Source organism: Odocoileus virginianus, chromosome 18, assembly GCF_023699985.2.
Source record: "Odocoileus virginianus isolate 20LAN1187 ecotype Illinois chromosome 18, Ovbor_1.2, whole genome shotgun sequence".
Lineage (NCBI taxonomy): Eukaryota > Metazoa > Chordata > Mammalia > Artiodactyla > Cervidae > Odocoileus > Odocoileus virginianus.
The window spans coordinates 745036-773012 of NC_069691.1; the positions used below are offsets into that span (position 1 = coordinate 745036).

At 39.0% G+C, this 27977-nt stretch overlaps 1 protein-coding gene and 2 pseudogenes across 3 annotated transcripts in view; 1 reads left to right on the top strand and 2 right to left on the bottom strand.

Annotated features, from left to right (window-relative positions):
- Nucleotides 1-27977, bottom strand: part of TDRD7 (tudor domain containing 7) — a 93494-nt gene that overhangs the window by 53053 nt on the left and 12464 nt on the right. For 2 of the 3 annotated variants that reach the window (XM_070480225.1, XM_070480224.1), the window contains exons 2-6: nt 21779-21991; nt 18880-19021; nt 17694-17907; nt 3178-3251; nt 668-885 (exon numbers count right to left, since the gene is read on the bottom strand). In XM_070480225.1, coding sequence (XP_070336326.1) covers nt 668-885; nt 3178-3251; nt 17694-17907; nt 18880-19021; nt 21779-21985 — 855 coding nt within the window. In that variant the 5' untranslated portion in view covers nt 21986-21991. Of the gene's footprint in view, nt 1-667; nt 886-3177; nt 3252-17693; nt 17908-18879; nt 19418-21778; nt 21992-27977 lie in introns of those variants that run through there. The other variant, XM_070480226.1, reaches the window with a different exon arrangement.
- LOC139039465 (ATP synthase subunit g, mitochondrial pseudogene) lies at nt 12151-17698 on the bottom strand (annotated as a pseudogene).
- LOC110151307 (26S proteasome regulatory subunit 10B pseudogene) lies at nt 26747-27949 on the top strand (annotated as a pseudogene).

A 27977-nucleotide genomic window follows, 5' to 3' on the forward strand; every position in this document is an offset into this window, starting at 1 on the left:
TTATATTAAAAAAGAGAAATATCTAAAGATTAGTCATTCACCTTTAGGAAGCTAGTTTTCTCTATCTCTGGCTGAACTAAGATTTCTGATAAACTACTCTGATCCATCATTTTATTATAACAGACTCTCAAGTAGGAACAGGCATGAAAATTGATGTTAGTTCACCTTTCAATTTTTTCCTTCAAAGGAGTTTTTAAAAATTTAAAATCTGAATTCTATATTAATTTTTTTTAAGGTATTCTATAAATAATTAGCCAAAATAACTAAAATCTGTTCAGCTGAATGTCTTTAAAAATGCTCAGGAACAAGCATATAAAATTTGAGGCCAACAAAAAATGTTATATTACCAGTTAAGTTCAAATTATTAAATCGACAAAGCCATCAGTATCTACTGGTAACAGTTCAATACTAAATGGTGTGTATGTGTGTATACATATGATCATGTATTAAACACACAGCAATTACAACATACACAGCTCTCAGCCAAGCCGTATTTCTCCTATAAATAAGAACTTACATGTGTTAGACTTAGTGATAAAAGATTAATGAAGCAATATCACGTAAAGTGCTTCGTGCTCCCTAAATAAAAGATGATACGACTAATAACTCAAATCTGAAAGTGAGGCAGGGAGGAGGCATCAAGAGGGAAGAATAAGAAGAAACGTACCGTGCAAATATGAGGCCAGTGTTCAAATTGTTGTAAAATTCCTTGATTTAGTTCTTCTTTATATAATTCTTTGTAAAAATGTGGAAGCTTAGATATCCAAATGCCATTGCTATACTTGTTTAGCATTTCCTTTATGCGGTTTTGAACCTCATCCATTTTATAAGTGTGAGAGGCAGGAGGCGTGACATTTGATTTTTCAACAGCCTGATTTAAATTATCTTTAAATTAAAAAAATGATAGAATTAACCAGAATGCTTAACATTTCAAATTATCCTATTATCTAGTATTTGTGTCTTTAGGCTTTGTTGTACTTCAGGCTTGTGGGGGTTAAGGGACTTCAAAGGGAACAGGATTAGGAGAGCAAGACCATAACAACTTCATTCTAAGTTTTAATTCTGAAATAATCAGGAAGGTCAACGGCCACTCAAAGAGGGAACCTAGCCCCTTTATTTTGCAAAGATATGTCACAGTTTAATTTAAACATCAGGATGATGTTTGCTTCATAAAGAATAATGAAATTATTTAACCAATTATTTTCTAATTCCAACCAAGAAAGGTTAAATTTTAGACAATAATAGTATATATGTAATGCTAAATTTAAAGCTGTATTTTACAAAGTGTAAGAATAATGCCTTAATAGTTAGATCAAAGAAACACTTCATAAAAAATAAACAACTGTCCAGGTTTTAAGACATGATCAATTTGCCCTTTATTAATAAGAAAAAATAATTCAGCACTAAGCAAAAGTTCAAAAATTGATGCACATGTAATAAACAACCTAGCCTCAGTTTATGAACATAAATAAAAGATCTGGTACCCAGAGATAACTATTAATGATCTGCTTTTATTTCCCCCAAACAAGTTATTCATTTTTCATAAGTGAATACTACAGAGCTTTGGCTAGCTCTCTTACATTTAGTTTTTATTTAAAACTTAGAATACCTGAGTTAATATCTTAATTTAAGTGTCCACAATAGCTGACATTTCTGGAAGAACTACGAAATTTATTCCAAACCTTTTTAAAATTTTACTGGGATACAGACCAGAGTATATGAAAAATTACCATCTGTAAACAAAATATGTTCATATTTTAACCACACAGTATTTCTGCTGGGATTCAACAATTTTTAATTTTATCTTATTTTAAAAACTGGCTTGTAGAGACACTTAGGCTGGTTTATGGTTGCTGACCTCTGAGGATGCTAGGAAACCGAAAGGAGAGCTATCCCTTGGGGATGGCTGGATGCTGACTCTGCCTTACCCACCAGAGGGCATGAGAACTGCCTTTTGCTGAGACTTAGCTTGGCTCAGCCAGTAGAAGGGTCCAAGATTTCCACATCTGTTTCCTATTAAAGGCACAGTTAATTTATAAAGTTCTTCCCAAATAATGGTATATAAAAGAACTAGGAAGAAGGAAAAGATGAGTTTCTTGGAATTGGCCAGTCCTTCCCTTAAAGAGAGAGTCAGCAGTTGGCATGTAGTTGGAGCCTGCAAATGCACCTGCTCTGTGGGGCTACTGGAGTTATTTAAGCTTCTGTGCCTTTTGTTCAACAAATCAAGGAAGTAATCAAGGCTGCCAGCAATTAGAAGACGTTATGTGTAAGACGTTATTCACCCAGCCCCTGGGTGAATTGTAATCTTCCTGAAACAAGTCCTCTTGGTTCTGCAGAAAAAGCTTATTCTAATTTAAAGGATTTACAACCTCTAAAGGGTATGTGGCTTTACTAAGTGGTCATTTTTCAGAAAATGCATATGTAAATATAATTGATAAAGACAAAAATCAAACTGTTCCATCAATTTTCATGAGAAATACTGGAGATATATACCTATGGAAAAAAATTTCCATAATTTCAACTCAGTAAGAATCACATGTAAAGCAGCAAATCATTTAAAACCACATAAATTTCATGCAGTATAAGTACAAATTCTGAAAACCATGTATTCCTCTGGTGAGTCTAAGAGCAAGGGATTTACACTTTGGTTGGAGAAGACAAGTGTGTGCACTTCTGATCTTCAGATTCTTCAACTTTATTATGTCTTCTATTGTCCTTTTGGATTGTATATATTTATATTCATATTTAGGTGCTTACGGTCATTGCACACAGTTTAGGAGCCCAGTTTTCACATAGTGTTAAGTATGTGAAAGTATTTTATGAGTATCTGAAACTATTTTTTGAGTCGAGGTTCCCTATTTATGTGCTTTAAATCTTACTCTCTAATGAGTGAAAGTGACAAGGGACAGAGGATCTCTGTAGGTAACAAGTGGAAGTGACAGAACAGGTCTGGTGTGAGGAAAGGCAGAACAATAATGACACTGTTGGAGGTATTACTTTGTCTTTAGATCACTACAATTCATAACTTAAAGAAATCAGAAAAGAGAGGAGGAGAGATATATTACAAGTGGGAGAAGGTGAGAACAAATGTCAAAAGCTACCACTAGATATTCTTCTTAGGGTTCTGAGGCTCAAGAAGTCATAATGTATCACACAAATAATGTTTAGAAAACATACCACTCATTTCCTTAGTACAGGTTCTTGAGAGATGCATCTGAAAAGGTGGAGGAAGGGATGCCTTTGGGCTAAACCTAAGGTATAAAACAAAGGTAAATTAGAATTCAAATGGCAAAGTCAGTACCAAGTTTCAAACACTATACTTTTCATTTAAAGTCTCTGTGGCATTGAGAAGCAAAATAAGTCACTAAAGTATTTCAAAAGGGGAAAATTAAAATGATACCTTGTAACAGCTTTCATATTCACTGAAGGAAAGTATATTAAAGGCTGAATTTAAACTAGTAATTTAAAAGAACTTGGAAGTCACATTTCCCCAATGGCTCAGTGGGTAAAGAATCCACCTGCAATGCAGGAGACGCAGGAGACAGGGGTTCAATCCCTGGGTCCGGGAGATAACCTGGAGAAGGAAATAGCAAACTTCTGCTGTACTCTTGCCTGGAAAGTTGCACAGACAGAGAGGCCTGGTGGGCTACAGTTCATGGGGCTGCAAAGAGTCAGACACAACAGAGCACACAAGCACGCTAAGAAACCAGCAAAATACACAATGAAGACAACTGTGCGAAGAGGAAACAGCTGAACACAAAGAATACTTTTGACCCGTAACTAAAAAAGGGAAGACTTGCATTACCAGATACTGAAATGTGTTATACAGGTACAACATAGTTGGACAAGATAAGTAAGATAGTAGAGAGCTTTTAAATAGTTGGACAGATAAGTAAAATAGTAGAGAGCTTATAAGTACTCAATTTACATTATATTAACATCTCAGCACAAGATAAAAGTGGCATTTCAAACCACAGAGGGTATGGTCAACTAACGACTTAGGAAAGAAAGGTAGATTTCCCACTTCATACCCTCACTAAAATAATTTTTGTGTGAATTGTACTGGAAATATGTAGAAAAATTTTCTAAACATAGGACAAGGAAATACCACCCCCACCCACAAACAGAAATAATTTGTGTTCATGTCTGCCTGTCTCAGTAGACTCCAGATGTCTATTACTTGTGTTTCCAGTGCCTAGAGCACTAATTATTTGTGTTTCTAGTGCCTAAGGCAGTGCTTGGTACATGCAAGGAGGACGGAATGCTCTAAGAAGGAATAGGATGATTGAATGAATCAAAGACTTCCCAGCGGTGGGTATGGGACTAGAGGTGATTGTGACACAGTATACCTATTTCACAATTTTTCAACAGTATGGAATACTCTAAAAATTAGATCAATTCTCTGAAATGAAGCACATTGGGGGAGGTCCCAAGATGGTGGAGGAACAGGACAGGGAGACCGCTTTCTCCCCCACAAATTCATCAAAAGATCATTTGAATGTTGAGCAACTTCCATTAAAAAACTTCTGAACACTGGCAGAGGACACCAGGCACCCAAAAAGGCAGCCCAATCTCTTTGAAAGTAGGTAGGACAAAATATAAAAGACAAAAGCAGAGACAAAAGACTTAGGGATGGAGACCCGCCCCGGGGAGGGAGTCATGAAATAGGAGGGTCTGTGGGGAGTTTTGGAATCTCAGAGGGCAACATAACCGAGAGGGAAAAAAAAAGAAATGAAGCACATCTGCTAAATTCTAAAAGAAATGATTAGATTGTAGGCTACAAGCAAACGTTTAGCATACGATGCTCTGCAATTATAAGAGCATCACATTCGTGTACTAATGCATCTGGATAATACAGAAGATGCCAAAAACATATCCAATTCCTACTTATGCAGAACTGGCAGGGAGACAGAAATCCTTTCCCTTGCTCCAGAACCCTAAGAAGTGTAAACTGGAACCTCTGCCTGCTCTGAGTCAGCTCTAAGGACCTGAGCAGGAAGCAGGGGGTTACGAGTGAAGAATGACAGAAAGCACAGCAAGGATATGGTAGGGGCTGCTCTGGTTCAAGCCTTGGGGTCTAATGCACAGAAAAGAAAACAGTCAACACAGCAAAAGAAAAATAGTCAAGGAAAACCACAGGGGCACATGAAAAACAAACATAAGGAGATAACACAGGTCCAACCAGTTTTATAACAGTCAGTATAAAAGACTTATTACTTTGTTTCGTAAAAGACAAATATTTAGGCTGTTCCCTCCTAAAAAAAGCCATGTTTAAACATACGCCATTTATTAGAGACACACTATTATCCCACTAGTATTTAAGGACCTACTATTACGTGCCAGGCACTGTATCAGAGCGTAATGATCAACGGTACACAAGAGAAAGACAGCATTAGTCTCATGGACTACACATGCCGCTGAGAAAACTGACTGCGGCAAGCAGCCAGTACACGGCCCCCCAGTGCCCCTGCCTCTGGTGCCACAGCCGGGTGTAACCCCCTCCCTTTGAGGAACTTGCTTCTAATCAACAGGATACTTCAAGGGTGAGGGGATTATACATAATTAGATTACAGAAGATTCTAACTTCCACTTTGCTAGCATAATCTCTCTTTGCCGGCTCTGATGAGGCAAATGGCCACCTTAGGGAGGCCTACATGGCACGAAATTGAAGCTGGTCTTTGGCCAGCCAGATGAGACTAAGGCACAACTCAAAAGGAATAGATTGTACCAACAACCATGTAAGTGAGCCTGGGAGGGGATTCATCTCAGCTGACCCCAGCCACAGCTGACAGTGTGCCTGCAGTTGCATGAGAAACTCTGCAACAGGAAACTCACTGAGTGGTTCTTAGATTCCTAATCCACAGAAGCTATGGGATAATAAGCATGTGCTGTAAACTGCTAAATTTGTGGTCATCTGTTACATAATAGATAATTAATGCACTGACTGAATATATATATAAAAACAAAGTCTACCAAGTGCTGTAATAGGGGCAGCAGGTGTAATAAAAGCACATGACAAAAGCAACAAACCAAATTAGGAGGTACAGAAAGGAGCAAGTAAAAAGTAAAGGGTATGAACACTTATTATAAACTTATAATAACCTGAGTAGTTTGGCACTGTGAAAGAAGAGATAGGTATAGTCAATGATTCTGAACGGAAAGCCCAGAAATGGAATCATATACTTATAACAATTTAGTATTGGTAGACACAGCATTTCAAACCATCAGGAAAAGAAAGTATTATGTCATAATTGATATTAGGACATCATAACAGGAAAGATTCCCACTCTCACACAATTTCAATGTGCATGCTCAGTCGCTCAGTTGTGTCTGGTTCTTTGTAACCCCATGGACGGTAGCCCCCTAGGCTCCTCTGTCCATGGGATTTTTCAGGCAAGAATACTGGAGTAGGTTGCCATTTCCTCCTCCAGGGGATCTTCTCAACCCAGGGATCGAACTGGTGTCTTCTGCATTGCAGGTGGATTCTTTACCCACTGAGTCACCTCTCACACTATACAGCAAAATAAATTCTAGGTGAATTAAAGGTTTAAATGCAAAAAAAAAAAACCCATCAAAATTCTAAAAGTAAACAGAAGACATACTACATAAACTGGGGGTAGAAATGCTTTTCTAAGCATAACACCTAAAGGCAAAAGCCATAAAGGAAGAGATTAATAGATGTAACTAGAAAATTTAAAGTTTTTGTATACCCAAAATATCGTAATTAAATAAACAAGGGAGGGGCCTTCCTGACGGCTCTCAGTAGTAAAGAGTTCACCTGCCAATGCAGAAGACACATGTTCAAGCCCTGATCCGGGAAGATCCCACACGCTGTGGAGCAAATAAGTTCGTGTGCCACAACTGCTGAGCCTGCGTCCTAGAGCCCAGGAGCTGCAACGACTGAGCCCACAGCTACTGAAGCCTGAGTGCCCTGGAGCCTGCGCTCCTCAACGAGGAGCCACTGCAACGAGAAGCCTGTGTACTGCAACTGGAGTAGCTCCACTCTTCAAACCAGAAAAAAGCCTGCACCGCAATGAAGACCCAGCACAGCCTTAATAAATAAATAAGTAAAATTAAAGAAATAAACTGAGGAAACACTGCCAACATATTACAGGACGTAAAGGCCAACATCGTAATTTATAAATCACTTTTACAAATTAGAAAGAAAAACCAACAAATGACAAAATATGTAAGTTATAAAAGATCCCTAAATGGGCTAATAAACATATGAAAAACATAAATTCCTTAAGAATCAGAATCAAAGAAATAGAAATTAAAGCATAGGTACATTTTTTTTTTACCTTTTAGAACACCAAATAAAAAACTGATGCCCAGTGTTGGCGAGTGCACAAGTAAACTATTGTTCCCATGTGCTTCCAGAAAACTCTATCTGGTATCATTATTTACAGTACAAATTAATAAAGCATTAGTGTGTATAGCCTCTTACCCAGAGAGTCTATTTCTACTAATTTACTCTAAATAACTAGTTGTGAATACAGGCAAGGATTATTCTACATATATGTTCATTGTAGAATTGCTTGCAATAGTGAAAATCACTTATATTTAACAATAAATGACTAGACTATGGATGAGCCTGACACCAAAAATGATACTGTAGATGTATATTTAACAATACAGAAAATGTTAATATGTTGTCTTTTAAAACAGGTTAAAAAACAGTAATATACATCATGACCCAATTTGTATTTTTAAAACTTATATAAATAATATAGAAAGATATTTTTAATGTTTACATTTATGTTTAGATTAGAGGTGATTTTTTTCTCTTTTACTTGCTTATACTTTGCAAATTTTCCATACAATACACATTAATACTTCTGTAATCACAACAAAATAAATGTATTTTAGAAAATGTTTCCTATAATCATTTAGTATATGACTTTTAAAATCTACAAGATCTCAGAGATATACATTCATTTACTTTAGCTTAATACTTGCAAGGTACCTTTTCAATCATGATTCCCATTGGCTAATGCCAAACAGTCCTTTATTTATATCCAAAGTCCATGATCTTACTATGATATACATACAGTGATTTCTTGTCTCATTCTAGGCCTAATGAAACACTGGTCTTCAGCATCATATTCACCTATGTTTCATGCATACATATATTTAAACACCCCATTTTAATAATCATCATTTTAACAAAATACAATGGTCGTGAATTATATCTTTTTAATAATAAACATTTTCCAGAAAAACCACAAATTAATCATATATCCTCACTTTTGACTCCTCTTTCTATTTCACTGTAGACCATAGTAAACTTAGATTGATACCTACAATACTAGAGAATATCAGTTACATTACTTTTCTAGAATCTTCCAGTTTGTTAACTGGCAGCCATGAGTTCTTTAAGCAGAATTTTTGAGAATGGGCTCTGGGGTCCATATATTTCCTGTATTCGTAGACATGCATGCATATGTGCACCAATTAATTTTTCTGGGAAGATCACATAGCTTTCATAGCTTCTCTAAAGATATGGTGACTTTAAAAAGTTTAAACTCATAATAGCTTATACTACTTAAGATTACTCCTTAATATTTCATAAGTTTAGAAATAAAATCTTTTGCTATTATTCTATTTTGGTAAGAGCAACTTCTTTGATTTTATAATTTGAAAGGCAGCCCATACCCTCTGCCACCAGATGGTGTTTAGATTTCTCTTATGTAACTTTCAATTTGTATTATACTCTTTAAAAAAAGGTTTGATGACGATGTTTTACAGCAACTTTAATAGCTTTAATTAAAATAGTCTGAAATACATCCATACAAAGAAAGACAACTGAAGACAGGTGTGCAGTTCTAGAAACCACTGTACAAGAACGTAGGAGACTTTCTGTGCATGCATGCCCAGTTGTGTTGGTCACGTTCGCCGTTTTGCGACACTGTGGCCTGTAGCCCACCAGGCTCCTGCGTCCCTGGGACCCTCCAGGCAAGAATCCTGGCGTGGGTTGCCAGGCCCTCCTCCAGGAGATCCTCCCAACCCAGGGATCGAACCAGTGTCTGCCCCACTGAGCCACCTGGCAAGCCCAGAAGACATTCTACATTATACGGAACTCAAAATTCTTATGGTGAAAGGCAAAAAACAAAAGCATATCCTATATTAATTCTCAAAACTAAAACCATATAGAAAGCTTTTGCTATCAATTTTAATCTTTTGTTTTGAAATATTTATAATAAATTCATGGGAATTTAAAAAAAAATGTACATAGACGTCTCATGTACCCTTCACCAGTTTCCTCCAATAGTAATACCTTGCACAGTACAATATCAAAACCAAGCAACTGACACTGGTATAATCCAGAGCATACTCAACTTTCACTTACATGTATGTGTGTATAATTCTACCACACACACAGGTGCATGTAGCCAGCACTAGAATCAACATGCAGAACTACCCCATCACTACAAGGCTCCCTCTTGCATCGCCACATCCTTCCCCTTTCTCCAACTCTTGATCTTGGCAATCACTTCTCTGTTCTCTATCTCTAAAATTTTGTCATTTCAAGGATGTTATATAGAGTCATACAGCATGTAACTTTTTGAGATTGCCTTCAACTCTGCACAATTCCCTTGGGATCCACTGATGTTGCATATGTCCATAGTTCATCCCTTTATACTGTTGACAGGTATATTCTTAGTGCAGATGTATTCAGTTTGTTGAATCTTTCAGCTTCTCAAGGACATCTGGGTTGTTTCTAGTTTGGGTCTATTATGAATAAAGTTACTATGGACACCTGTGTACAGGTTTTTGTGTAAACTGAAGTTTTCATATCTCTGGGATAAATGTCTAGGAGTGAAATTTCTGTTTACCTTTCTTTTTTTTAAAGGAAACTATCTTCTAACTTATCCTCTATCTAACTTCTAACTTACCCTCAACTATCTTCTAACATGGCTGTACAATTTTATATTCCCAAAAACAATGCTGTGAGTGATCCATTTTCTCTGTATGCTTGCCAGATTCAGTGTTAGATTTTTAAATTGAAGTATATTTGATTTGTAATACCGTATCACTTTCAGGTATACAGATGGTGATTCAGTATTTTTGCAGATAATACTCCATTGTAAGTTATTACAGATAATGGCTAATAAGATAATTCCCTGTGCTATACAATGTTTTTCTAGGACTTTTATAGCTCCAGGTCTTTAATAATAATAATTTAGGTCTTTAAACCATTTTGAGTTTACTTTTGTATACAGTGTGAGAGAATGCTCTAATATCTTATTTTACATGTAGTTGTCCAGTTTTCCCAGCAACAACTTGTTAAGGAGACAATCTTTTCTCCATTGTATGTAGTTGCCTCCTTTGTCACAGGTTAATTGATCATAGGTGTGTGGGTTTATTTCTGGGCTCTCTAGTCTGTTACATCGATCTGTATGTTTTTGTGCCAGTAGCATGCTGCTTTCATTACTGTAGCTTTGTAGTATTGTCTGAAGTCTAGGAGGGATATACTCCAGCTTTGCTCCTTTTTTTCTCAAGATTGCTTCAGCAATTCAAAGTCTTTTATGGTTCAATATGAATTTTAGGATTATTTGTTCTAGTTTCGTGAAAAATGTTCTGGGTATTTTGGTAAGGATTGCATTAAATCTGTAGATTGCTTTGGGCAGTACAGCTAGTTTAACAATATTAATTCTTCAAATCTAGGAGCACTTTGTCCATCTCTGTATCATCTTCAACTTTCACCATCAATGTTTTATGGTTTTCAGAGTATAGGTATTTCATCTCCTTAGCTAGGTTTATTCCTAGTTATTTTATTTTTTGATGTCATTATAAATGCTATTGCTTTCTTATTCTCTGATATTCCATTATTAGCATATAGAAATACAACAGATTTCTATTAATTTTGTACCCTGCAACCTTACTAAATTCATTTATTATTTCTAATAGTTTTGGGGTGGAGACTTTTGGGTTTTCTCTATAAAGTATCATGTTATCTGCAAGAAGTGACAGTTTTATTTTTTCCCTTCCAATGTGGATACCTTTTACTTCTTTTTCTTTTCTGCAGTGGCTAGAATTTCCAATATTATGTTAAACAGAAGTAAAAAGAGCAGGCAGCCTTGTCTTGTTCTTGAATTTAGTGGGAAGGGTTTTACCACTGAGTTTGATTTTGGCTGTGGGTTTGTCATAAATGGTCTTTATTATGCTGAGATAAGTTCCCTCTATACCCACTTTGATGACAGCTTTTAATCCTGAGTAGATATGGAATTTTATCAAATGTTTTTTCTGTGTCTATTGGGATGATCATGTGATTCTGAGCCTTCCTTTTGTTAATGTGGTATATCACATTGATTGATCTGCAAATGTTGAACCATCCCTATGACTCTGGAATAAATCCAACTTGATCATGGTATATGACCCTTTTTATACAGTCAGATTTGGTTTGCTAATATTTTGTTGTAGATTTTTGCACCCATATTCATCAAAGATATTGGTCTGTGATTTTCTCTCTGGCATCTCTGGGTATTGAGACAATGGTAATCCATGGAATGAATGTGGGAGTGATCCCTCCTATTCAATTTTTTGGAATAGCTTGAGAAGAACAGATATTAGTTCTTATTCATATGTTTGGTGGGACTCCCCTGTGAAGCCATCTAGTCCTGGACTTTGCTTCTAGCTTTTCTAATACAAATTCAATTTCACTTCTAGTAACCAGCCTGTTCAAACAGTCTTTTCTGTTTGTTTGTTTCAGTCTTGGCTGTTTGTATGTTTCTAGAAATTTGTCCATCTCTTCTGGTTTAGTTGCTAAGTGGCATCCGACTTTGCGACCCCATGGACTGTAGCCTGTTAGGCTCCTCTGTCCATGGGATTCTCCAGTCAAGAATACAGTAGTGGGTTGCCATTTCCAGGGGATCTTCCCAACCCAGGAATTGAACCCAGGTCTCCTACATTGCAGGCAGATTCTTTACTACTGAGCTATGAGGGAAGTCCATCTCTTCTAGATTGTCCAATTCATGGGCACATAACTGTGCATAATATTCTCTAGGATTGTTTTGTATCTCTGAAGTATCAGTTGTTATTTCTCCTCTTCAATTCTTACTTGGGTCCTCTTTTCTTCTTGGTGAGCCTGGCTAAAAGTTTATCAATTTTTAAATCTTTTTTAAGAACCAGCTCTTGGTCTCATTGATCTTTTCTATTGTTTTTATGATCTCTATTTTGTTTCTTCTCTGATCTTTATTATTTCATTTTTCTGCTGACTTTGGGCTTTGTTTGCTCTTCTTTTTCTAATTCTTTTAGGCAACAGGTTAGGTTTTTGAGGTTTTCTTTCATTGTTTCTTGTGAGAAGTCTCAGTTCAGTTCAGTCACTCAGTCATGTCCAACTCTTTGTGGACCCATGGACTGCAGCACGCCAGGCCTCCCTGTCCATCACCAACTCCCAGAGTTTACTCAAACTCATGTCCATTGAGTTGGTGATACATTGATATAGACATCAAGTCTATATCACTATAAACTTCCCTCTCATAACAGTTTTTGATGCATCTCAACTTTGGAAAGTTATATTTCCATTTTCATTTGTCTCAAGATATTTTCTGATTTCATTGTTGACCTTTTTTTTTTTTTAAAGTAGCATGCTTACTTACTTATTTTAAGTAGCATGCCATATGTTTGCTCTTTTCCCATTTTCTTTTTCTGTAGTTGGTTGCTAGTGTCATACCACTGTGCTCAGAAAAAATGCTTGATATAATTTCTTCCTCTTAAATTTGTTGAAGTTTGTTTTGTGACCTAGTATATGATCTATCCTGGAGAATGTCCTATGTGCACTTGAAAAGAATGCATATTCTGCTGCTTTTGGATTTAATGTTCTATAGATATCTATTAAATGAAAAGATGATTGCCCTTTGGAAGGAAAACTATGACAAACCTAGATGGCATATTAAAAAGGAGAGACATCACTTTGCCAACAAAGGTCCATATAGTCAAAGCTATGGTTTTTCCAGTTGTTCTGTATGTGAGATTGGACCATAAAGTAGGCTAAGCACTGAAGAATTGATGGTTTCAAATTGTGGTGCTAGAGAAAACTCTTGAGAGTCCCTTGCAGAGCAAGGGGATCAAACCAGTCTATCCTAAAGAAAATCAACCCTGAATATTCATTGGCAGGCCTGTTGCTGAAGTTGAAGATCCAATACTTTGGCCACCTTATGTGAATAGCTGACTCACTGGAAAAGACCCTGATGCTGGAAAAGACTGAAGGCAAAAGGAGAAAAGGGCAGCAGAGGATGAGATGGTTAGACAGCATCACCAATTCAATAGACATGAATCTGAGCAAACTCTGGGAGGCAGTGGAGGAGAGAGAAGCCTGGCATGTTACAGTCCACGGGACTGCAAAAAGGCGGACACGACTCAGCAACTGAACAAGATGTCTATTATGTTCATTTGGTCTGCTGTGTTAAGATCTCTGTTACCTTACTGATTTTGTCTGGATGACCTGTCCATTGATGTCAGTGGGTATTAAGGCCCCCTATTATTACTGTATCACTATTTTTTATTTCAGCCATTCTGACAGGTGTGCGTCAATATAGGTTTTTTTTTTTTGGACACATTATCTTATTACTATCTTATTATCTCATCTTCAATTAACAGCCTGCTCACACATAATCCAAGAACACTCAAATAATAAAGCAAATATAATCATATATTAAAGATTGGTCTTCAAACATCATAGCCAACAATGTCACAGTTGCCTACAATCTCACCAACATAAAACCACATCCACATCTCAGTGGTCACCACACCATTCAGTAGAGTTTCCTTAACTGGGAGCTGTTTGAAGCTACTTGTTTGAGCACTATTGATATTTTTTCCCCAGCTCTGAATAGCTATAAGGATCTCAGCAGAGTTGGCGGAACCAGATCAACCTTGGCATAGAGCCAAAATGTGGCCAATCGAGGCTTTGAGTAAGCCAAAGCAGCGCTGGGACCTTCTCTGTGAGGTTATGGACAAACTGGGTCATGGTTCTCGGATGGAAAGCTCATGACCCCGACTGGCCAGTTGAATCTCAATCTAGCTTTAATTTACCAGAGAAGGCAATGGCACCCCACTCCAGTACTCTTGCCTGGAAAATCCCTTGGATGGAGGAACCTGGTAGACTGTGGTCCATGGGGTCGCTAAGAGTCGGACACAACTGAGCGACTTCACTTTCACACATTGGAGAAGGCAATGGCAACCCACTCCAGTGTTCTTGCCTGGAGAATCCCAGGGACGGGGGAGCCTGGTGGGCTGCCGTCTATGGGGTCGCACAGAGTCGGACACGACTGAAGTGATTTAGCAGCAGCAGCAGCAGCTAATGAAGCTGAACATATTTTTATGTGTTTTTATATTTAAAGTAATTACTGTTATGTTAGGGCTTATGCCTGTACTTTCTGAAGTTCCAAACCACTTTAGATTATTTCTGTTCTGTTGAGACAACTTCCTTTAGTCCCTCTTTAGGAGTAAGTCAGCTAATGACAAATTCTCCAGTTTTCTTTCATCTGAGAGTATCTTCTTCATTTCCATTTCTGGAGGATATAGAATTTTGACTGACAGGTTTTTTTCCTTCACCACTAAAAATGTGCCATTTCTTTCCTTCATGATTTCTCCATTACTGTGAATGAAAAACCACTGTCATTAAAACTGGTATTCCCCTATGGGTGATGTATCATTTCTCTCTGGCTATTTATAAGATTTTTTTCTTTGTCTTTAGTTTTCGTAAGTTTCATTATTGGTGTGGGATTCTTTGAATTCATCCCATCTGGGATTTCCTAAGCATCCTGAACCTGCAGATTTATGTCCTTAGCCAAATTTGAGAAGTTTCAGCCATTATGCCTTCAAATATACCTTCAGTCTTACTCTTTGTTTGGGGATCTGATGATACAAATACTAGATCTTTTCTTATTCTCCCTACAGGTCCCTAAGACTCTGCTAGATTTTTTTTTCCCCCCCACAGCACTTAGTCTCAACTAGTTATTTTGTTTTCTTTTGTTCAAGTTTATTTACTCTGTTGTCCAGATTGGGTAATTTCTACTGCTCTAGCTTCAAGTTCTTTGATTCTATTCTCTGTCATATTCATTCTGCCATTGAGCTCATACACTGAGTTTTTATTTTGGTCATTCCATTTGGTTCTTTTTTCCCCTCTTTTTTATTTTTTAAATTATGAAAGTATAATAATACATTTACAGGAAACTTGGAAAATACAGAACAAAGTTATACATAAGTCCACTATATATTATGATTATTTTTAAGCAAATAAATTAAGATTTTTAGTTGGAGTTTCTATATCAAACTCTCAAAAATTAATAGAATGAATATACAGAAAAGTAGGGGCTTCCCTTGTGGCTCGGTGGTAAAAGAATCTGCCTGACAGAGCAAAAGACACAGGTTTCCTTCCCTGATCCGGGAAGATTCCACATGCCGTGGAACAACTAAGCCCGTGTGCCACAACTACTGAATCTGCACTCTCGAGCCCATGAGCAGCAACTACTGAGTTCATGTGCTGCAACTAATGAAGCCTCTAAGTCCCAGAGCCCATGCTCCACAACAAGAGAAGTTTCTACAACGAAAAGCCTGCAAACCACAACTAGAGACTAGCCCCTGTTCTCTGCAACTAGAGAAAAAGCCTGCAATAAACAAACAAATAAAATTATTTTTTAAAATATACAGAAAAGTAGGATACAGTAGACTTGAAAAGCACCATGAACATTTGGTTCTTTTTTGTATGTTCTCTTTCTTAGGTGAATTTTCTATTTTTTTTTTTCCAAAAAGATTTGCAATTGCAAATTAAAGCATTTTTACAACAGGTGCTTTAAAATCATTGTCAGATAATTCCATTATCTGATTCAAGGTAATGTTGATGTCTGTTGATTGTTTTTTCTCATTCAAGTTGTCATTTCCCTGGTTCTTTGTATAATGATTGATTTTTTTTTCATTGTAACCTGCACATCTGAACACATATTAGGAGACTCTGAATCCTACTTAAATGTCTAATTTTAGCAGGCAGTTATTCTGTTTAGGTTTATCACATACCTCCTGGCCCACTTTTGTAGGCTGCGGTTCCAATAATAACTTAGTTTTCAGGGCCCTTGTGGTACTATTCTGGTTTGGTACACTCACCTGTTGCTGATGGAGCTCCTGCTTATTGCTGGAGTTCCTGTTTGATTTCTGTAGGTGCTGCCCATGCAAGCGGAATACACTTCCCCAGGCCCAGCGCTGCCAGGTGGGAGGGTGGGAAAATGATACGCAGCAGGTCAGACAGCACTACCCTGGGTCCTAAGGGCTGCAGGGTGTGGCAAGGTCCTCTGCTCAGTCACTGCTGGTGCTCCCTGCAGGGATGGAAGGCTCTTATCCAGGCCACACAGTGCCACTAGACGAGAAGTCGGAGATACCAGACCGTGGCGTAGAGAGTGCTCCTCCGGGCCCACAGTCCAGGATGCCTGGTTTTGCTGTCATCTTATAAATTCAATTCAAAGTCTTGAAATTTAGGCCCAGAACTAGCAGAGACAATCGTACCTCAGTCACCAAAGTCACCAACTGTGCTTTGGGTCAAGATTCAAGTTTTAATTATATATTTTCTAGACTTTATTAAAAAATTTATAACAACTAATCATAAACACAATTAAATATACACCATTATGAAAAATATTTAAAGGTTGCTTTATTAAAAAATACTAAAATATAAAAAACTAATACCCTTTTGCCTACTTAAAAATATTCTTTCTTTCTAAATATTCTAGTGTGGGGGGATCACTTAGGGGGAGAGGAACTATCTTTTATACAAAATGGAATCTTTGAGCATTGATTTAAAGGAAAATGATACAAAAAATTTGTTCTGTATAGGTACAAACAGGATGGAAGAACGTGACACTGACTCATCTACACCAGGAGATGGCAAGCTTTTGATGTGACGGGTCTAACAATAGATATTTTAGGCTTTGCAGGCCATACTGTCTATGCACAACTACTCAACTCTGCAGGTGTATAAAAGCAACCACAGAGAATATATAAACAAAGGAACGTAGCTGTGTTCCAATAAAACTTTATTTATGAAAACAGTCAATGGGCCAGACTTGGTCCATATGTTGTAGTTTGCTCACCTGAATTACCTCATGAAACCATAAAATTCAAAGCCAGAAAGGAACTGTGAGATCACTGAGTTAACATTTTTATTGGGCAAATGAGGATACCACAGCCCCAGTAGATGAAATAATTTCAGTTATTTCACCTGGCCAATGAATGGCAGCATCCAAACAAAAACTTTAAGGATGTGGTATTACTTCCAGTTCAGTATTCTGATGCATGGGTGTGTAATGCTACTGCATTATGGATATGATTATTGGAACACAATAGAGCACACAAATCAATGAGATTTTATTTAAAACTTACAAAACTAATTGGGAGAGAGATCTTCAGCCAAACTAAGTTATGCTGAAGTAGCATCTCAGAACAATTTGTGAGATCTAAAATGAACACTACAAGCAGAGACTACCAACAATGCACAGCAAATACAAAATGGAGACATTCAGAAAATGATATTTAGGCAGCCAGGAAAAGTGGAGAAACTAGTAACGATGCATTTCTCTACTCATATGTGTACATTGCACAAAACAAAGTATTTCCTTCTTCACCTGAACACACATGTTTAAGACTTATTATCCTAGGTTCCCCACACTTCTCCTTTTAGCCAGACAAAGCTGAAATACCTGCTGTTGGTAGACATGGTCACATGACTCTGCACTGGAACATCTTTGAATACTTCATTTCCAATAGCTGTTTGTAATGTGTAAGGCAGCATTTCAGCATCAGATTTAACTCCAAGAGAGTTTCCTTTGTTTCTTAATAGTGTTGAATTAGGTTTTTTGCTGACAGAAAAATCTGAAGAAAATCCTGGTTGTCTGAGGGTTGCTTTTGGTTTTCCTATGAAGTCAGGCATACATAATGGAATCAATTAGCTTTCCAAAACCCTGGTTTCATTATGTCACTCCCTTGCCCAGATGTTTTCTGTTGGTCTCTATGCTCAGAACAGTTTGTAAGAATATGAGGGGGTGGCCATCAAAGGGTCAGTCAGCAGGGGAAGAGCAGATTGGTGTGTATTTAGCAGATGAGCTTCTTCAAAATGTGGCTTCATCTGCTAGGCAAGCCTGTTACTTTTCCTCCACTCACCAACTAACCTGGTAGCAGTCATCTCACATTCTTACAAATGCAGCATACGCAGCAGTATCTCAGTCCTCCCATTGCTTCCTCACCAATCTGAATTCTTCCAATTGTTAGGGGTCTGGTTGCAAGTCTCCCTAACTTAGTTTTAAGTCTCTTCAACACTAGTTTCAAGTCTCCCCCTTGCCATGACGCTCTCCACTGCGGTTCTCACAAGGATCGCTCTTTTGCCTAAAATGCTCATCGTGGTATTCAGCATCTACTCTTCTATACTATCATTAGACTATTTCTTGAGAATTTAGTTTTACAAATGATCATTTTATAAGCTCCTTGAGATAAATGATCAGTAAATACAGGCTGAGTTGCCTATATCTTTATGTACTATATAATTCATGTTTTTCTGAAAATAGAGGATTTATAGTAAAAGATACAATTTCTTAAATAAGACATTAACTCAGAGGTTCTTGGTTCATCCAACATTCTATATGAGGCTTTCCCCTCAAATAAAGAGCAAAACCACACTTTGCCATAGTAAGTTATACTGAGCTACTTCACTTAATAAGTCATTCTTATCATGTTCACTTAAATTCAAATGGAAGCACTAGCTTCAGGATTTCTCCCTTGACATTTGAATGTTAACAAACATACGTGTTTATCATGAATACAAGCAATATTTTCATATGGCAATGTATTCATAAACAGGCTTTACAATTTTAGCATGCAAAAAGATCTTACCATCTAGAAAAAACGGCATGGTTTTCTTTACTCTCATCTGACAATTAACTTGCCGACCAGTTTTCCTTTTAGAACTCCTCTGTCGAGCCACAAGCTGAGCAATTCTTGCAGTTTCTGTGCAGGCCACGGCATAGCAGGTTATCTAATTATGAAAGGTAAGGGAGAGGAGAAACATTTCTCAGATTCACTGGTAACCAGAGGCTGACTTTTCAAAGTGTATCTTTGTGAGTTTACATGTCCCAAATCAAGCTGTATGCAAATATTCATGTCTCTCTCTTCCATAATGTTAGAGCTAAATTATATTTTCTGCAAGAGAAACCAAGCATAGTCCAGCACACTAAATAATCATTTTTCCTTGAACTGAAAAGTTCACTTATTTCTTAAACATGTTTCCATTAAGCATCTAAAATGTGCTAGGTATATAGGCTTAACAAATGAACCAAAAGAAACTTGTGATTTGTATATATTATCCCATATACTCTGTGAGATTTATTTTATTCCCATTTTATACATGGGAAAACAGAGGATCAGGAAAGTTAAGCAAACTCCTCAAGCCATGCAGCAAGGCTATCTCTCTGAATTCAAAGTACATACTTGTAACTGCTATTTGTACTACCTCCAAGAGACCACTAAATTCTAGTCTTGCCAGTGAAATGGATTACCTGAGTGACCTGGGACAAATCAGTTTACTTCAAAATCCCCAGTACTATCAGCTACAAAACAGGGAATAGCTTAGATCTTCAAACTGTCCAGTGGAGTCACAGGATTCCATGGAGGTGCCTCATGGGTGTGAGGGCAAGACAGGGCAAGCAAAGGCCCTGGAGCCTCTGGCATCTACTTAAAATACAGTAGCTCAGCTTTTTATATTAAAAAAAAAAAAGATAGGATATACAGGATATTTGAAAAAGAATTTGAAAACAGAATGTAGACTGCTGAGGTTAGATGATCTCTAGAGCCCCATCTAGTGGTAATGCCTTTAATTTTAAGTTGAAATCAAGACAGGAAAGCAACCAGGCTTTACACCACAGCCAAAACATGCTTATAATCTTTGGTCCAGTATTTCTATTCCTGAAAATATAAGAATACAATTCAAAAGAAGAAAAATTACCTACATGAATATGTGCATTAGGGGTTGTTTTAATAGTCAAAACCTAGAAACATTAAAAATGTCCCAAAAAGAAGAATAAAGAGTTGAGTAATTTATAGCACAGTAACTATATGAAGCACTACTAAATTATTAATTCATTCAGACATTTGACCATTTATACATTCAACACATAATTATTAAGCACCAAAAGTCAGGGGCAAAAAAACAAAACAAAACAAAAAACCAATCCCTTATCCATAAGAAACTCATGAAGGAAAGAGAGGCAAAGAGACTAAACAGAAAACATTATGTCAAGTGTTATACTGAATGTATTATAAGAGGCCAAGCAGACAGAAAGGAGGGCTTAAGTCTTTCTGGGAGAACCAGGGACACTGAAGAAAGTTTTACTATTAATAGAATATTTGATTAATTCATACCTTTTCCTTATATAAAATGTATCACAGATGAGGCAAACCTTTGCTGTGCGCTGTGCTGTTTGGTCGCTTTAGTCATGTCCAACTCTTTGTGACCCCATGGACTATAGCCTCTCAAGCTCCTCTGTCCATGGGATTCTCCAGGCAACAATAGTAGAGTGGGTTTCCATGCCTTCCTCCAGGGGATCTTCCCAACCCAGGGATCAAATCCAGGTCTCCTGCATTGCAGGTGGATTCTTCACCATCTGAGCCACCAAGGAAGGCCACGCTCCTACCCCTGGGCCCCTTTCTCCTCTCCCAATGCCTCTCTGACCCACCCCCTCGCCAGAGGAATAACTATTCTAATTTTTTGTGAGAAATACCCCAGACCCATCCTACATATTTACATATGAAACATATCCCCAAAATATACTGATTTGGGGGGGGTGGGCACCTTTCTGTCTTGGGTGGTAGTCTGTCCAATCTTTCATACTGTATATTGGGCAGACAACAAGAATCAAAACTACTGAGTCATAGGGGATATGTAATAAAAAATTTTACTTGCTACCACTCAATTGCCCACATTATATATAAAACATGATTCCAGAGGAACTAGAAGATTTAAGATTGTAGGATAATCACTATTACTAAAGTAAAGATGATGACAGGCTAGGGACGGAAGGGACTAAAGACAGGGAGAACAGGAGGGAAGGACCTGTAATAACCAGAAGTGCTGAATGATCAAGCAGAGGCTTGACTAGGATCAAGACAATAGGAACAGATAGGGGTCAGGTCAGATGATCAGAATTTTAAAGTATTTATTGGATTCGGTAATCAGGAGGTCACTAGTGACCTAGGCCAAACAGTTGTGGCAGGCCTATAATGAGTGGTATGATATTTAGGCAGTTAAGATCTCTAATACAGTTATTTTGTATGGACACTGAGGCTGAGTAAACTTCAAATTTTTTAACTGAATATGGTTAAAATCCAATTTTTATAACAAAGAATTTGAGGGTAAAACAAAAGACATGAGAATCTAGGCAGTGCTTTGGATGCAATTCTCTATCACTACTAACCTTGGCTTCTCTGATAGCTCAGTTGGTAAAGAATTCGCCTGCAATGCAGGAGACCCCAGTTCAGTTCCTGAGTCGGGAAGATCTGCTGGAGAAGGAACAGGCTACCCACTCCAGTATTCTGGCCTGGAGAATTCTATGGACTGTATAGTCCACAGGGGTCGCAAAGAGTTGGACATGAGTCTTTCACTTCACTTCCCTTCACTTCTTCACTAATCTTGGCTAGTGCTTTTCACTTTGACTTCTATCCTAATTATGAGACTAGAAGTACTGGACAGGCAATTAAGAACTGGCTTGCCTCTTCTGAAACACAGTTACCTTCTTACCTCTCCAGACCTACTAGTCTCTATCCTGATAACTGCTGGCACACTTCTCAGATAGGCTTCTAGTGTAGGATAGCCCAATTGCTTGAAAGGAATCCAGTCTCCAGTTAGGGATCTGTACTCTCCTTGGAGCCGGGATAATGCTATTCCATTCTTTTGAGATTGCAGAACAGCCCGAAGCATTTTTGAAACCAGATCTGCTTCCAGCATCTTCACCTATGAGAACATGGTAAAAGGTTACTATGACGATGCATTAGGCTGTGAATTCAAACATATTTTCAGAGTTTTCACTTGTTTGTGTATTTCATAAACTGCTACTGAATGCTTTATGTGCTGTTACAATACAGGGAAATAACTCTTATGGCAGAGAAAAGCATGGAATACTATGAGAAAACAAGGGAAGTCAGAAAGGCATAAAGACTAGCCTGGGAAAAGGAACGTATCAGGGAATGTTTCCCAGATGACAGGAGGTCTGATGGAGTTCTAAAGGACAAGGAACAATCAGTCAGGCAAGGAAGAAAAGGATGTGTGGAAGCTGGGGTCAGGGATGGGGAAAGGTATCAGCCACAAGAAGAGGGAAGAGAAAATTCAAAAGGCACAGAGGTGAGAGAGAAGTACATGGTTGGTTCTGGGAACTCTAGGCAGTTGAGTGGTGGGACATGAATGAATAAAGAGTCTAAGCTAAGGATTGAAAGATGGAAATGGGAGAAGTGAGAAGAGGCAGACCCAAAAGAGACTACTTACTATATTATGTTAGTATGTTTGCATTTTTGCCAAAATTAATATGAGACCCTTGGAGGCATTTTAAATAGCAGAATAAAATGATCAACTCTGCATTTTAAGATCACTCATTAGTATCAGGGGAAATAAACTAGAAAGAGAAAGATAAATGAGTTGTATGAATTGAAGATATGGGAGATCAGAAAATAGGGCCTTGGAATTCTGATACAAAAAATCAGTATCAGAGCTAATCAGGAAGTGGGATCAACAGGAATTGATTAACTATTTGAATTACAAGGGAAGCCTCCAAATTTCTAGCTTAGAAGCATGGTGGATAGTAATGGGAAGAGACAAGTTTGCAGGAGAGGGAGGGAGTGAAATCATTTTGGACATATGGCAGCTGGGATGCCTTTAGGGCAGCCATGTAGTTATATTCACTAGGAACTCAGGTTAGAAGTCTGAGCTGCTTATAAATTTGTTGGTCTTCTGCATATATGTGGTATTTGGTATTCAAGGAGTCAAAAAAATAAGGCTAAGGATGGACTCCTGAGGAAGGCTGTCATTTAAGAGACGGGCAGAGAAGGGAGTGTCCATAAAAGGCCTTGAGAGGCGGCGGTCCCAAGATGGCAAAGGAACAGGATGGGGAGACCCCACCTTCTCCCCCACAAATTCATCAAAAGATCACTTAAACACTGAGCAACTTCCACAGAACAACTTCTGAACGCTGGTGGGGGACACCAGGCATCCAGAAAGGCAACCTGTTCTCTATGAAAGGAGGTAGGACAAAATGTAAAAGATAAAAAGAGAGACAAAAGAGTTAGGGACTGAGACCCATCATGTGGAGGGAGTCGTGAAGGAGGAGAAGTTTCCGAACAGCAGGAAACCAGTGGGTCTATGGGGAGTTTTGGAATCTCAGAGGGAAACATAACTGGGAGGGGAAAAAAAAAAAAAAAACAACCCACAGAATACACGCCTAACCACAACTCCAGTGGAGAAGTAGCCCAGATGCTCACGTCTGTGCTGGATAGGGCAGCATGGGCTGCATGCTTAGGGTAAGGACAGGGCCTGAGTGCCCTGAGAACAATCTGAGGGAGCTAACGTGAGATAGCAACCCGAACTGTGGAACAGCCAGAGAGAGAGAGAAAAAAGAGAGAGAACTTTCCCACAAAAGGCTCTAACCTAAATTGAGCCAACAGCAAAGGAGAGCTAGCCGGCTGGGTACAGGGCCCCCCCACCGCCCCCCCGCCCGAGGCAGAGAGGCAGGTGTGTGACAGCCAGAGCCGGAAGGCAAGGGGCAATCTCAGCCCCAGGGACCGGCATCCTCCACCAAACTGAGCAGGCTCCCAGCTGCTAACCACATCTTCCTGGGATCCTAGACGGTTGGCATCTGCCAGGAGGGTCGCAGCCCGAGATCAGCTCCCCAGAGGAGACACACAGCACACCTGAGACAATGCTCTCGGGGCTCGCCCGGGAAACCGAGCGGCCGGGACCAGGGTGGTGATCAAGACACACGGCCCACCCAGGACAGTACGCTCGCCAAGCACCTGGCCGCCTGAGCTGCTCAGACCTGGGAAGGGCACAAAACGCACGCCCAGCTGAGTCTGTGCCCTTGCGGAGTAGCCGAGAACCTGAACCTGAGCAGCTTACACCTGGGAAGTGCACGAAATGCAGGGCCCACTTGGGACAGTTCCCCTGCAGAGCAACCTGGAGCCTGAGCAGGGTAGACCCAGAAAGCACACGCCGCCCTGGGCTGGGGCAAACCCAGTGTGGTCCAGACGCTGCGAGCACTCCCCACACGCGCCACTGACATTTGTTTGCAGGGTCCCTCCCTCCCCACAGCACAACTGAACAAGTGGACCACCTTCACCCCCTTATGTCAGGGCGGAAATTATAGACACTGGAGAGACCTGCAAGCAGAGGAAGGCAAAATAAACAAAGAAGAGGGGAAAGCCCTGGGAGTGACAAGTGAACAGATTAAAACCCTGTAGTTAACATTGACTAAGCATTGCAAGAGGCCTATAGACCTTGAGAAGTCCAAGCTGAAACAAGGAACTATCTGGAACTGAACTGACCCCACACTGCCCACAACAGCTCCAGAGAAATTCCTAGATATATTTTTACTAGTATCATTTAAAAATTTTTTAAGTTCTTTATTACTCCTTTTATTTTCATTTTTATAACCTACTATTACCTTGCAAAAAAAAGACCCTATTTTTAAAGCAAATTTCATATGTATTTTTTATAATTTTTGTGACTGATTTTGTTTTGTATTTCTAATATTGTATTTTTGAGAGTCTAACCTCTACTCTAGATTTCTAAACTTTGCTTTTTGGTATTTGTTATCAATTTTGTACCTCTAAGAATCTAATTTTCAGTATCTATTTTCACTTAAGGGTGTGATTACTGGCTTGATCGCTCTCTCCCCTTCTGACTCTCCGCTTTCTCCCCCAGGTCACTTCTATCTCCTCCCTCCCACTTCTCTTCTCTGCTTAGCTCTGTGAACCTCTCTGGGTGTTCTGGGCTGTGGAGAACACTTAGGGAACTGATTGCTGGCTAGAGTGCTCTCTCCCCTTCTGACTCCCCCTCTTCTCCTCCTGGTTACTCTATCTTCCTCCTCCCTCTTCTCTTCTCCATGTAACTCTGTGAACCTCTCTGGGTGTCCCTCGCCGTGGAGAATTTTTTCACCATTAACCTAGATGTTTTATCATCTGTGCTGTATGGATGGAGAAGTCTTGAGGCTCCTGCAAGAATAAGATCGAAAGCCAGAGGCAGGAGGCTTAAATCCAAAACTTGAGAACACCAGAGAACTCCTCATTCCAGAGAACATTAATAGACAAGAGCTCATCCAAAAGCCTCCATACCCACACTGAAACCAAGCTCCACCCAGGAGTCAACAAGTTCCAGAGCAAGACAGACCACGCTGATTCTCCAGCAAAGCAGGAACACATGCCTGGGCATTAAAACACAGGCTGCCCAAAGCCATGCCAAACCCATAGACACCCCAAAACTCACTACTAAACACTTCATTGCACTTCAGAGACAAGAGATCCAGCTCCACCCACCAGAACACAGACGCAAGCTCCCCTAACCAGGAAACCTTGACAAGCCACTAGTCCAACCCCACCCATGGAAGCAAGTTCCATAATAAAGAGGAACCACAAACTTCTAGCCTACAGAAAGGCCACCCCAAACACAGCAATCTAAACAAAATGAAAAGGCAGAGAAATGCTCACCAGGTAAGGGAACATGATAAATGCCCACCAAACTAAACAAAAGAGGAAGAGATAGGGAGTCTACCTGACAAAGAATTCAGAATAATGATAGTAAAGATGATCCAAAATCTTGAAAAGAAAATGGAGTTACAGATAAATAAGACTAGAGACAAGGATTGAGAAGATGCAAGAAATGTTTAACAAGGACCTAGGAGAAATAAAAAAGTCAATCAATAATGAATAATGCAATAAATGAGATCAAAAGTACTCTGGAGGGAACCAACAGGTGAATAACTGAGACAGAAGATAGGATAAGTGAGGTGGAAGATAGAATGGTGGAAATGAATGAAGCAGAGAGGAAAAAAGAATTAAAAGAAATGAGGACAACTTCAGAGACCTCTGGGACAATGTTAAATGCCCTAACATTCGAATCATAGGAGTCCCAGGAGAAGACGACAAAAAGAAAGGGCATGAGAAAATACTTGAGGAGATAACAGTTGAAAACTTCCCTAAAATGGAGAAGGAAATAGCAACCCAAGTCCAAGAAACCCAGAAAATCCCAAATAGGATAAATTCAAGGCGAAATACCCCAATACACATATTAATCAAATTAACGAAGATCAAACACAAAAAGCACATATTAAAAGCAGCAAGGGAAAAGCAACAAATAACACACAAGGGGATCTCCACAAGGATAACAGCTGATTTTTCAATAGGATCTCTTCAGGCCAGAAGGGAAGGGCAGGACACACTTAAAGTGATGAAAGAGAAAAACCTGCAACCCAGATTACTATATCCAGCAAGGATCTCATTCAAATATGAAGGAGAAATCAAAAGCTTTACAGACAAGCAAAAGCTGACAGAATTCAGCACCACCAAACCAGCTCTCCAACAAATGCTAAAGGATCTTCTCTAGACAGGAAACACAGAAAAGGTTTATAAACTTCAACCCCAAACAACAAAGTAAATGGCAACAGGATCATACTTATCAATAACTACCTTAATGCCGGGCGGCCATGGCCATCCCCGGCATCCCCTATGAGCGACGGCTTCTCATCATGGCGCACCCTAGAGATAAGGCGCTTCAGGGCTGCCGCAAGAAACTGCTGGAGCACAAAGAGATTGACGGCCGGCCCAAGGAGTTAAGGGAACAATTAAAAGAACTTACCAAGCAGTCTGAAAAGTCTGAAAATGATCTGAAGGCTCTACAAAGTGTTGGGCAGATTGTGGGTGGAGTACTTAAGCAGTTAACTGAAGAAAAATTCATTGTTAAAGCTACAAATGGACTGAGATGTGTTGTGGGTTTTCGTTGACAGCTTGACAAAAGCAAGCTGAAGCCAGGAACAAGAGTTGCTTTGGATACGACTACACTAACTATCATGAGATGTTTGCCAAGAGAAGTGGATCCATTGGTTTACAACATGTCTCATGAGGACCCTGGGAATGTTTCTTATTCTGAGATTGGAGGACTCTCAGAACAGATTCAGGAATTAAGAGAAGTAATAGAATTACCTCTTACAAACCCAGAATTATTCCAGCGTGTAGGAATAATGCCTCCAAAAGGCTGTTTGTTATATGGACCACCAGGTACAGGAAAAACACTCTTGGCACGAGCTGTGGCTAGCCAGCTGGATTGCAATTTCTTAAAGGTTGTATCTAGTTCTATAGTAGACAAGTACATTGGTGAAAGTGCTCATTTGATCAGAGAAATGTTTAATTATGCCAGGGACCATCAGCCACGCATCATTTTTATGGATGAAATAGATGCTATTGGTGGTCGTCGGTTTTCTGAGGGTACTTCAGCCAACAGAGAGATTCAGAGAACTTTAATGGAGCTACTGAATCAAATGGATGGATTTGATACTCTGCATAGAGTTAAAATGATCATGGCTACCAACAGACCAGATACACTGGATTCTGCTTTGCTTCATCCAGGCAGATTAGATAGAAAAATATTTACCAAACGAACAAGCAAGGTTAGATATACTGAAAATCCACGCAGGTCCCATTACAAAGCAGGGTGAAATAGATTATGAAGCAACTGTGAAGCTTTCAGATGGCTTTAATGGAGCAGACCTAAGACATGTTTGCACTGAAGCAGGTATGTCTGCAATTTGTGCTGATTGTGATTTTGTAGTACAGGAAGACTTCATGAAAGCAGTCAGGAAAGTGGCTGATTCTAAGAAGCTAGAGTCTAAACTGGACTACAAACCTGTGTAATTTACTATAAGGTTTTTGATGGCTGCATCACATCTCTTGGCTTAATTTTT